This window comes from Eurosta solidaginis, chromosome 5 (assembly GCF_040869045.1).
Source record: "Eurosta solidaginis isolate ZX-2024a chromosome 5, ASM4086904v1, whole genome shotgun sequence".
In the NCBI taxonomy this organism is placed as follows: Eukaryota; Metazoa; Arthropoda; class Insecta; order Diptera; family Tephritidae; genus Eurosta; species Eurosta solidaginis.
In genome coordinates this window covers 79,476,838-79,490,046 of record NC_090323.1, presented here as the reverse complement: position 1 = coordinate 79,490,046, position 13,209 = coordinate 79,476,838, and the positions used below count along the sequence as shown (strand labels likewise).

The following is a 13,209-nucleotide window of genomic DNA, read 5'->3' as shown; positions in this document are numbered from 1 at the left end:
AATGACAGCGGAGTTTTGTTTCCAAATTATTGAGAATCTATACGAAAAAGATAGCAAAACAACACGCAAATACTAAAAATTCAATTGTCTTGTACGTAAAAGTGGCAAAAGTTTTTAAAATCTGTAATAATAACATGTTTTCTGCAACCTCCGCCTTTTATATAAACTCAAATGAACAAATTGACGAAACTTGCGTAAAGGCCATAGAGAGAAAAAAATTTAGAGATGCTTCCAATCTTCTTAAAATGAACTCTAAACTGGAACTACTTGACATACTAGATGTAAAAAAAATAGATTTCAGAGTATGTCTTACCAGAAGTCGAAAGCAGTTTGCGCGCCCGTAAAAATAAGTCATCCATCCCAAATATTTCGACGGTTTGTCCCACTTTAAGGTTTCATGCCCAGGGTGTTGCAACAGAGTGTTGGGAATGAGGCTTTAGTTAGGTTCTTTTGGATTTTTAATTTTATATTTACTTTTATTTAAACGCATCGTGCAAAAATTTATCAACGATAGCTAGCGTGGAAAATTGAACAGCTGATGCGATAGTTAGCGTATGGCAATACCACGATAAACGATAAACGCTAATAAACGCGATAAACGATCGGGTTCACGCGCTAGAATTTATTTCATAATACGGTATAACAGATTACAAGCGTTTATCGTGTATCGTATGAGTTCATAATAGGGGTGTTAGTTTCATTCACAATGGTTCAACTCACTTAAGACCGCGGCATAATGAAATTTGTCACATAGTTGCGTTTAACACAAACATGGCGGAACTATAAAATGTCGTAGCACGGGACAACTGATTTGTACTTTTTTTATTTGATTTGATACACCAACTTCCGGCGCAGTACGATTTTGACTTCGAATTTACAAAAAAAAAAGTACATGGTACTTTTATTTATGTTTGTAGGTATATCACCATGCTGCCACCTTGTATGGTTCCGCCGTGGAAAAAACAAAAATTCCCAAGCCTGAAGTTCCTTCATATTTATAAACGCAACATCTTGGTTGGATGTGGCGATGTTACTGGAATGCATAATCTTCAGTTAAACGCATATATATGAAAAATTTCATTGTGCCGCGGTCCCTATGGCTGGATTCTCTAACTGTGAGTTTTAAAGTGTACACTGGAAATTGTGTACACTTTAAAATTTTTAATCTGCACTACAAACCTGTTACCAAGGAAATTCCCATTATTGTGACATTCAAAAGTCATAAGCACTGCTGCGGATTGTGTTTTTTTATTTTCCTGGCGTTTTATATATAGATATTTTTCACTGGCATGACATTTTACATTCAGCGCTCAAAAACAATGTGCACATCACCTTACAGAATCGCATGAAGATTTAAAGTGTAAATCTTCTGTGCAAATGAGTTTTCAATCAGTGTACATATTTCAGTTTTTCATAGTTAGAGAGTTATACCCAGGGCCGTAGAGAGAAAATCAGGGCCCGGGACTAAACAGTTGGCGGGCCCTCCATAAAAAATCCACTAATACATTTCATTAATTTGAATTAATTACGTCTCATTAATGAATCATTATTGATGGATTACATCAAACAAAATTTTTGCCACATCAACTAAATGATTTTTGGACTAAGATCTGAAAATAAAATTAACACAGAATATTTACTATTCATCATATATGTAATACTCCTATATTGCTACAACATGCTAGGTACACACACAAACATTAGAGTGCCGATATATTGCTTCCCCGTATAAATTCAGAAAAACAAAATTCAAAAAACATTAGTCTGAACTCTTTTTTCATAAAGCCAAAATTCAGAAGTCGCAACCCCGAAACAAAAATTCAGAAATCAAAATTCAGAAGCCAAATATCAGAAGTCAAAATTCAGATTTCAAATTTCAGAAGTCGAAATTCAGAAGTCAAAATTCGGAAAGTAATCAGAGAGCAAAAAAAAAAACATAAAATTTTGTGCAAACTTTAATGTTTTTTTGCTGTCTGATTATTTTCTGAATTTTGACTTCTGAAATTTGACTTCCGAATATTAATTTCTAAATTTTTGTTTCTGAATTTGGCCTCAACAACTATGGTGGCGTCTCTTGCTTGGCGTACGACGTTTCTTTCATTAATGGTGGTCAGTATTTTGAACCAAACTGAGGACAGCAAGATACATTCGAACTTGTTCATGTACTTGAGAATGCCGGGAATATCTCCGTATGCTTGTGCAGTCAAATTTAGCTTAAGTAATGCGTTTAGTGCATGTGTTAATCCTGGAAAATGGTTTGCGAATGGTCTGGCTGCCTTTATTCTAGCCGACCACCTAGTGTCTGAAAAACTGTGAAGAGAGCTCGGAACATTTTTTGAGGAAGTCCCCTCGTTGTGCACTGCTGCCGAAAATAGTAAGACATTTTTGTACAACTCAGAAGAAAGTAATTGCAGCCGTACAATATTCTGCAGCATTAACACCACATAAATTCAGACTGTGGGTTGCACAAGGCGAGTAATCAGCATTCGAGTTTTTGTCGAGAATGTGACGTTGTGCTCCGTTTTAAGCTCCTTTCATATTGGCGCCGTTACCTTACCCTTGTGCACGACAATCTTTTAATGGGATTTCATGTTGACCTAGAGAATGGAAAATTAAATCAGCGATTTCCTGAACAGTTTTGCAATAAAAAGCATTGCTACTGGCACTCCACACAAACCAGTCACGCTAAACTTTCTATCCATTTGGCAAGATTCTGTTAAACAACGAGGTAGGAAATGCCTTGTCATAACGATCACGTGGAAAAATCACAGGACACCTTTGATGACCTCGACGGATTATTTCGTTGACTTCTTCAGATCGCAAAAACTTATTATTCACGGTACCGATGTCGAAGTCGCTTAAATAATCTGGAATTTGATACAAAGTTGGTGGTATTGTTGGAAGACTTTTTGAGGCTGAACCTTCATCAGTGGCACCACGCAACTTTACGATTTCGGATTCATGTAAAGATATATTTCTGGTTGATATTGTAATGTATTTATATTTAATCTGTCATGTACCCCATTTTATTATACCATGCATTTCTGACAGATGTAAATGTCACCTGCTGGCGGAAATGCAGCCAACATCGCTTTTGCTCTTGGGCTTTCTTCTTCGGACAGCGAAACGCAGAGATTGTTCAAATAAAAATATAGCAAAAGAAATAAATCAAATCGTTTTAAATTAAAAGAAGCAAATTGCATCCTCAGGTGTGGGGTGCTACCCTCTAGTCGCATAAATAAATATTAGAAGAAAAACTCGAACCATAAAAGAAAAAAGTTAAAATGCCGCTCACACGTTTTAATACATCAAGCGCATCGACAGTGGAGCAGAAATCTACAGATACACAAAGAAAACCTAAGGCTTCTGAAAATAGCACCATCGTTGTACCTCCGCCTGCTCCTGGTGCTCCTGCTGCCTCCGCCATTTCATCAACCGCTGTAACTAGTACTTTTGCCAATACATTGCCTGCTGCCACTACCTCTGCCACTATGGCGCCTGTTGTCACCGCTGCCAAATTGCCTGTCGCTGCCGCTGTTACTATAGCGCCTGTTGTCACCGCTGCTAAATTGCCTGTTGCTACCGCTGCCACCACATTTCCTCTTGTTACCGCTGCCACTACATTTCTTGCCGTTACCGCTGCCTCTGCTACTACATCACCTGCTGCCTTCGCCACTACATTGCCTGTTTTTAACGCTTTTGCTGCCATTACATTGCCTGCTCTTACTGCTACTGCTGTACATCATAATCCACCCGCTGTTATGCTGTCCGATGCCTCTGGTGGGACCGTCGTAATGTCTAGTGAGAATACTAACAACGTTGCCTGGTATGGTTCCAACTATTGCTTATGACGTATCTGTTGGCCTTGAAGCCACACCATCAAGTGGAGAAATAAACCACCTTGAAGAGCAGTTAAGATTATTGAAGTTACGTAAAGAAGTAATGGAGCTCCAGCAATTGGAGTCTGGCCCGGTCATGCGCATAGGAAAGTACATCCATTTCGACGAACTTGATGCAGCAGTCCCGAAGTTTAGTGGCGACAATCACTACGATATAAATCGGTGGTTTTTACAGTTTGAAGACTATGCTGATGTTAACAACTACAATTAAAGATATAAATGCCTAGCATTGCGCCGATGCATGACTGCGACAGCGAAAGAATTCGTTCTAAACCAAGACCTAACGGATTACTCCACATTGAAGCTTTTATTATACGCAATGTTCCGCTGTAATTGCTCTCGACAGGAGGTCTATCGCCAGCTACGGTTACGCAAACTAAAACCGTCAGAATCGTGTGTCAGTTATGTGGTGGCAATGCAATCAATCGCTGCCCAATCGGAGATAATGGAGCATGAGTTGGTAGACATTATAGTGGACGGAATCCCAGACAGCAGCAACAATATAAGCATCTTGTATGGCGCTAATACCATAAGTGAACTCATACGCCGAATGGAACGTTACGAGCAACGTCGTCACAGCGTTGGTGTGCGCAAATCATTGAGCACAGAGGTATCAAATACCGCAGTAAAGGCAAACACTACTGAAGATCTTTCCACTGTACGTTGTTTTAACCGCTCGCGATTCGGGCATTATCAGAGCCGCAACGCCCAGCCGGGTCATGATTTATTTGCCACCAACTACGACATATGCATCACAATTGCCCAAAGAAGAAAACCCAAACATCTCAAGTTGCATCCGTATCCATGGATTACTATGTTCCTTTAGAATCTCAGCAAGAGGTAAGTGTGGCCTTTTACGATAAAAATCGAAACAGATGTACAGGTTTTACAAATATCATCTCTCTTTTCGATTCCGGTAGTTCTATTAGCCTTATGCAAAGATCAATTGCTGAAAAATTTGTTAAGCTTTCATTTCGGGCAAAGCCTACACAATTCGTTGACGTTGGTAAAAGAAGGATATATTCTTTTGGCACAGAATTGTGTGCAATTTATTTTCGTAAATTAATTTGAAATATTAATGTAATAATAGTTCCAGATGAAACTTTAACTCTTCCATTAATTCTTGGTCGCGATTTTTTGCAAAAATTTAACATTCACTTAATACAATTAAATGAAATATAAAATGAATTTAATAAAAACGTAAAACAAAAGGTACCTTCTAGAAATACTGAATTAAATAAAGAAGATCCGAAAAAATATATATCTGATTCGATTATTAATAAATTTGTTGATGGTGACTTAAGTGTTAAATGAGATGGTAATAAGCCTACATTAAGCAAAGTATATGACAGATGTGATCATAATAAGCAGGACTCAAAGGAAATGGGCAATTACCCCTATGATATGACGAATCTGTTTGATTCTGCTGTGAAAGAGATAGGAGCAATAGATCAGTGTTTTTCAGTCGGAAATAGATATAGGGCCCAGTTGGGCTAAACGAGAAAGAGGGGTAGTAATGGAAGTGTTGTCTAGTGAATATTTATCTCCTACATCAATTGAAAAAAAACCGTATGACTATAAAATGACAATCCGAACAACGGATGATATACCTTTCTATTCTTTGCCAAGACTATTATCATTTAAGGATAGGAAAGAGGTACAAAAGATCACTGATGATTTAATGAAACGCTAAATTATACGACCTAGTAACTCCCCTTATGCTTCTGCGATTGTCCTGGTAAAAAAAGAGTGGTGAAACTCGTATGTGCATCGAAATCAGAGCTTTGAATAAGAAAACAGTACGCAACAATTTTCCATTGCCCCTAATAGACGATTGTATAGATTATATGTCGGGGAAAAAGTGGTTGACTCTCTTGGACTTGAAAGATGGGTTCAATCAGTTAGCAATGGATGAGGGATCTATTCCATTAACATCTTTTGTCACACCACATGGGCAATTCGAGTACCTTAGAATGACATTTGGGTTAAAGAATGCACCGGCTAATTTTCAGAGATTTGTCTATAACATCTTCCGAGACCGAATTGATGCAAAAGAAATCATTGTGTATATTTATGACATATTAATAGCGTCAAGTGATCTTGAAAGTCATATTAAGATCCTACGTAAAGTGCTTAGGAGGACTTATGAAAAAAATTTGGAACTTAAGCTTAGGAAGTGCAAGTTTTGTGACAACGTCATTGAATATTTGGGTTATCAAGTTACTCCTTCAGGAATACAGCCTTCGAGGATCCATATTAAGGCAATTGCGAATTACCCAGTCCCAAAGAATCATAAAGAGCTCCGCTCTTGTATTGGTTTTTTTTTTTCTTATTTTCGAAAATTTGTCCCTTCTTTTTCTAAAATCGCTAAGCCACTCTTAGATTTACTACGCAAGGATGCTGAATTTAGGTTTTCAAAAGAATGTTTCAAGGCATTTGAGGAATTACGTAATATTTTTATAAGTTCACCGCTGTTAGCAATATATGATCGCCAACGTGAAACACAACTTCATTGCAATGCAAGCAGTCAGGGCTTTGGTTCTGTGCTTCTACAAAAGCAGGACGATGGGAAATTGCATCCAATAGCGTATTTTTCCAAAACACCGACACCAGCTGAGTCTAGATATCATAGCTTTGAGCTAGAAACCCTATCGATCATATATGCTCTCCGCAGATTTAGAATATATTTAGAAGGTGTGCCATTTAAAATCATAACAGATTGCAACTCACTCACTATGGCCCTAAATAAGAAATAGATCAATCCAAGAATAGCTAGGTGGGAATTGGAGCTGGAAAGGTTTGATTATTCTATTCAGCATCGGGTTGGAGCTAATCTGGGCCATGTAGACGCATTAAGCCGGAGTCCGTTGTTGGAAAGAGAATACGATTCCATAAATTCCACTTCAAAATCCGATGAAAGCAGTATTAGCAATCGTCAGTATTCTCAACTTGTAGATTCGCAATCCTGGTCTGACGAAGTTGAAAGTGATTTCGTGGCCGCTGTAGCCTTAGATGATCTGAATGTTCAGATCCAAATTGTTCAGAACCGAGACGAGAAGCTTAGGAAGCTCATGACCAAACTGGAGAAAGGGGAAGTCATAGGGTATGAACAATTTGGATCTGAACATTCAGATCATCTAAGGCTACAGCGGCCACGAAATCACTTTCAACTTCGTCAGACCAGGATTGCGAATCTACAAGTTGAGAATACTGACGATTGCTAATACTGCTTTCATCGGATTTTGAACAATATGCAGCATACTGTATTTTCCATATTGGAATGGTTGATGATGGGCAACCATATTTTTGTCACGATATTTACCTGTTTATATTAAATCTTCTTTTATAGGTATCAAGAGCACACAATTTCTTGTAAGTGGATATGAAAAAACTTTTAAATAAATATTATATAGGCAACATTTGGATTTTGGTTCAACAAAAATTTATTTTTTCAAAAATATAGTTACTAGAAAGAAAGTTTTAACATATGTAAATACTTTTTGATCCACTAAATATATATAATTAAAGCAAGCAAAACAAGCCATGGGTCAACATTTGCAAAAGGCAAAACATATGTCTATTAATATAAGATAGCTGTTGTAAAGGTTTAGGAACTCTAACGCTTGCTCTTGTGGCCCAGAAATATGTAACATAAAGGCATTTCAAGCATATATGAGCGTGTGTCAATCAGTGCAAAGTACGTTGGAAAGGAAATTTTTGAAAGACATGAGGTGTATATAATTTCGTGTTCTTGCCGTTAACTATTGGGACAAATGCTTACCATAGTAAAAAGACTTATCACCATAGAAAATTGCTACCCATTCACATACTCTCTATGTATGAGATTTGAGCCTTTTAAGAATGTATTTTTATTTTACCAAATCATTCCATACACCCCTCAGGACGATGGGAAATTGCATCCAATAGCGTATTTTTCCAAAACACCGACACCAGCTGAGTCTAGATATCATAGCTTTGAGCTAGAAACCCTATCGATCATATATGCTCTCCGCAGATTTAGAATATATTTAGAAGGTGTGCCATTTAAAATCATAACAGATTGCAACTCACTCACTATGGCCCTAAATAAGAAATAGATCAATCCAAGAATAGCTAGGTGGGAATTGGAGCTGGAAAGGTTTGATTATTCTATTCAGCATCGGGTTGGAGCTAATCTGGGCCATGTAGACGCATTAAGCCGGAGTCCGTTGTTGGAAAGAGAATACGATTCCATAAATTCCACTTCAAAATCCGATGAAAGCAGTATTAGCAATCGTCAGTATTCTCAACTTGTAGATTCGCAATCCTGGTCTGACGAAGTTGAAAGTGATTTCGTGGCCGCTGTAGCCTTAGATGATCTGAATGTTCAGATCCAAATTGTTCAGAACCGAGAAGAGAAGCTTAGGAAGCTCATGACCAAACTGGAGAAAGGGGAAGTCATAGGGTATGAACTAGTGGACGGTTTAGTGTGTAGGAGAATTGGCGAGAAGATTATGCTTTGTATCCCTTCAGAGATGGAGGAAAATGTAATCCGCACAACTCACGAGAAATTTGGCCATTTAGGAACAGAGAAATGGTATAATAAAATACGCAAGACTTATTGGTTTGAAAGTATGAGGGATAAAGTTGACCGGTTCATTAAGAATTGTTTTAAGTGTATTGTGTACTCTGCCCCAGCTCGTTCCAATGAGCATAACATGTTTAGTATTCCTAAAAAACCAATACCATTTGACACCATTCACTTAGAGCACTTCGGTCCCTTGCCAGCGATTAAATCAAAACGCAAACATATTTGAATCGTGATTGACGCATTCACAAAATATGTAAAATTATATCCGGTTAATTCCACAAATACAAAAGAAGTGTGCTGCTCACTAGATAAATATTTTTCTTACTATAGCCGCCCAGACGTATCATAACTGACCGCGGAACTTGCTTTACGTCCCTCGACTTTAGTGACTACTTATCGAAAACAAATATAAGCCATGTCAAGTTCGCAGTAGCATCACCGGAGGCAAACGAACAGGTCGAGAGAGTAAATCGTGTCCTCAAGAAGATGTTGAGTAAACTTATTGAGTCCGTGGAACACTCCGACTGGACCGCCAAGTTGCCTCAAATAGAATATGCCCTAAACAGCAGTATTCATAGTACTACGAAAAACTCGCCTAGCGTTTTACTCTTTGTGGTAAATCAAAGAGGTAGTATCGTGGATGAATTTGCCGAATTTGTGGAAGACAAACTAGTGGATGAAATCACTAGAGACCATGAGGAAAATAGGCAAAAGACACTTAGGAATATAGAACGTTCCCGAGATTATAATTACCAATATTTTTCGAAATACAGTGTTCCGGCAAAAACCTATTCAGTAGGAGATAAGAAAACCGTTCAAAAATATAGGGGCCCGTATATTATACACAAAGTACTACCGAATGATCGTTATGTCATAAGGGATATAGATAACTGCCAACCAACCAATATTGATTTTCTTGCACTTCAACACGTCTTCATAGTATTTGTGCTCAATCTCAATGACTGCATTGATATATGAGGCTTTGTTTTCCTTCCTTGATTTAATAACTCTTACACATTTCATTTTAGCATCTCACAAAAACTCATTTTGGTTGGTGATCTTCCCAACTATTTGCTCTTTAGGATGCTCAGTACTAATGTTAGTCACCATGATTTTAGGAAAATATATTTTCGGTTCAGCTATGTTGTATTTACTTTTATCTAGCCTTTCTGTTAGAGTGTCCCTAATTTTATCCTTATCACTAGTTGACTTCGCACTAATAATTATTTTACCTTCGTTTCTATTTTTTACCCTACCTATATTCAAATTGGATGGATCTATTTTATTCAAGTCCGTTTTTGTTTTCTCTAATGCTTGTTTAACCTTGGGTTTAATTACTAATAGAGGAATTCCCTTAGTAATATTGGCATATGAAGTGACTTCCATAGCAGTAACAGCTTTATTTTGGTTTGCAACCTTTTTAACCTCTCTTATAATTTCCTCCTTTTGCTTATTAAACGCTTCATTTGGGGTATTGATCTTATTAAGCATTTCTTTGTTTGCCTTGCAAAGACTCTCTACATTTTTAATCAACTCAAATTTTTCCGAATAGTCCGAAAGCTGAAAAAACATATTTCAACTCGTTCAAAACATATTAACTCCTCACTACGGTATGCACCTTGTCGTTGGTGTGGGAGCTTAGCCGAACTCCGTAGCGCCCGAATAAAAGACTGGGCGGTTTAGCGCTGGCATCTACGTCATTTCGCCTCATTAGGGGACTGCGGGATGTCGGTGACCAAGAACTTCCAAACCCCTAATCCGGGATTCTATGCGGACCGTGCCTATCGGACGATTTGCAGCCAGCGGATGTACTCGGCTTTATTCCAATGGAGCCTTCCCGATACCGGGCCACCTCGGGAAGTATTGATGGCCTTACCACGGTAAGAAGCGCTGCTGTGGCGGACTGTTCTTTCCCCGTATTTAATACTGGACCGCTGAGCCTACTTTGTGGGGCTGATGGTCGTACGCCCAAAATGAATGACTCAATATCTAATTTTAATAAGAACGATGATAAGGGACTCTGCTGATTCGCAAGCCAAGGTAAACATAAACGCATCAAGCGGTGCGTCGGACTCGGGGCGCGAGATTAGTGAAGAGTCAATGAACTCCGTGTTGGAAAAGCATACAATGCAAACGGAGAAGTAGAGTGGAGAAGGGTACGGAGCAGAGGAAGTGAGAGAGCTCTGTCGTAATGACGTGCAGCACAAAGAACTGTCCAATGCTTGGGAGCAGTGGTCGACCCAACAGGAATTAGACTTAGGTTGAAAGTTTTATTCGACCCGTACGACGAGGAAGAAGCGTCGAAGCAAGCCAACTTTCAAGAGGCAGAAAGGACCCAGTTACAGGGCAGCCGCGTATACAAGACAAATAAGCCTTAATCTGTAGGACAGATGGGCCTCAATAGCGAGGTAGCAACTACCTCGAAACAACAACCTCGAAAACTGCAAGTCAGAGGGAGGACGTTAAAAGTGGTGATATGCCAACCACGGAAGTTGGAGATAAGCCAAAGGGAGGTAACGATAAGACTCCGGCTTTGTTAGAGGTGGCAAAGGGAGGTAACAATAAGAACTTAGTTGTTCCCGAGAAGATGAGTGATGCAGTCACTGACCATGGTGCTGTTTTATCCTAGCAAACTTTCGAACATATGGCTTCTGAAAAGTGGAGATTTGTAGAAAGGGAGCTTATTAGCTTAATGCTCAAGATGATGCGGGACCAACAAAGTAAGCCCCTTCCAACCTTTGATTCTGACTAGGGGTGGGGGTTATACAATGGTGTGAAGATGATAGCATGCGAAAACATCGCGAGCTTGCGGTGGCCGGAGGAAGTTGTACCAAACTTCCAAGGCACGAACGCACGGGTTGAGGTGGTGAATAAATCGCAGATACCCACGGTACCAAAAGTTAAAAGTATGGATACCATTCGTGATGAAGTCGCAGGATACGCTGCAACTCCTGCAGAGTCAGAGTTCGAATATACCAACACAGGATTGGAAGGTACTTACTAAACAAGCATAAGGAGGATTTATTGTACACGCAGCTTGACGAATTTTCCGGGGGTACTGGCTAAATTTACATGTGATTCAGGAAAAAAAGTCCCGAGAATAACAATCCTAAAACACTAGAAGCGGGCGAAGTCGAAAAGGTCCTCAATATCCTTAGAGCAAATGAGGACAAACATCCAAATGGTGCTGCGAGTCGCACAGAGGAACACACAATACAGCATTTTCGCCTCGGGAAAAGAAGAAGCAAGAGGAGGAAGACGTCACGACGAAGGTGCTGGAGGAGGACCAACAGCCCAATAGTGCTGCGAGTATTACAGAAGAGCCTCCAGCTCAGTAGAGTGGCATCTAAGGAACACCTTCTAACCCTTGAGAAGGATTCGCTTGACGTGGTGCTGATCCAGGAGTAGCGGCTCTCATCGGGACGAAGAGTTTCTGAACTCAGCGCGCGGATTCGGCGTTTACTACGCGCAAACGGAAGGAAGGGTGCCAGCTGCAATTAGTTAAAAACAGCTGCACTCATATATGTTGGCTAATAACACTATTAAGGCGCTCGAATTGGTGGCCGTCGAGCATAAGAATAAGCACGCATTTATCGTGGCATCCTGCTATATGGTTCTTACTGCGGAGGTTCCACCGGTGGAGTGAAAGGGCGCACCACAGTGCATGGGGAGGAGGAGTTACGAATCAGAGAGGCGAACGTCTATTTTGTTACATCCTGCATCCCTATATGTGTTGGTATTACACTGAACTCTGAACGTGATATATCAAGGTATGATTGGACAGTTCTTGCTAGACCATCCTTCTCCGACCATGCGTACATTAGCTTCAGCATCCCCTAAAGAGGAAATAGAAGGGGGGAACTTTTACATACCCTAGGTCAACGAACTGGACCAATTTAAAGAAACATGTAGAAACAAAACTGGGACAACCCAAAGAGGTTGGAGCGACTAGAAGAGTCCACTGATTTCCTAAGACTGCGTATAAGAGAGCTAGGCCTCTAAGAAGATTCAGAGGAAAAGCAAAGCCGCCAAGGTGGAGAAATGAGCTGAACTTTCTTAGAAGACGGGTAAAAGAATTTTTAAGCTGGAAAAGGCCGCGGAAAGCGAAGGGTTCTTGGACGGGTATACGGATCTATTGAGGTTCAACGTAGAGTGCTCCAGCGAAACAGCACGGTTGAGAAAAGTCATAGCAAGGTAAAACATAGTCCAGGGACTAATAACGAAAGAGAACGGGGAATGTTCACGTAATAGTGAGTGGTTCATTGAGGTGCTTTTCGATACACATTTCCCATCGGGAAATGATTCAGAAGAGCCAGTGGATAGCACTCACACTTTGATCAGTGAGCGCATAGTGCCGAGCTTGGTGACCGATACCGACATCGAATGGGCGGTGAAGACGTTATCTAAGTTTAATTCGCCGGGCACAGGTGGTATATTCCCATTTCAAGTAGAGCGGTTGTGGAATGGCTTAAAATAATATTCGATGGGTAAATAAGCCTGAATCATGCATCGCACTCTGGAAGACTGCTCTTGTAGCTTTCCTTCCAAAGGCGGGGATGATCATTGATATGTATCCCAAAGACTACAGGTTTCGCGCCTCAACCTAAGAACCTAAGAAATTTGCTGAATCGACCTGTTGGTTTGAGTAGGGATATCACAATGGGACCGTTTGGGCCTAAGTTCACTGGTGCTCGCACCGCTGGCCACTCTAACCTAAACTAACTAACATCACCGCAGGGA

The 13,209-nt window shown here is 39.9% G+C and overlaps 2 protein-coding genes across 2 annotated transcripts in view; both read left to right on the top strand.

Annotated features, from left to right (window-relative positions):
* LOC137254122 (succinate--CoA ligase [ADP/GDP-forming] subunit alpha, mitochondrial-like) overlaps nt 1-13,209 on the top strand; it is a 53,361-nt gene that overhangs the window by 14,940 nt on the left and 25,212 nt on the right. The gene's annotated exons all lie outside the window — the stretch shown is intronic.
* On the top strand, nt 2,895-5,126 carry LOC137253831 (spore coat protein SP96-like). Its single transcript, XM_067791353.1, has 2 exons — nt 2,895-2,963; nt 3,052-5,126. The coding sequence occupies exon 2, from the start codon at nt 3,285-3,287 to the stop codon at nt 3,849-3,851; it is 567 nt and encodes a 188-aa protein (XP_067647454.1). The 5' UTR covers nt 2,895-2,963; nt 3,052-3,284; the 3' UTR covers nt 3,852-5,126.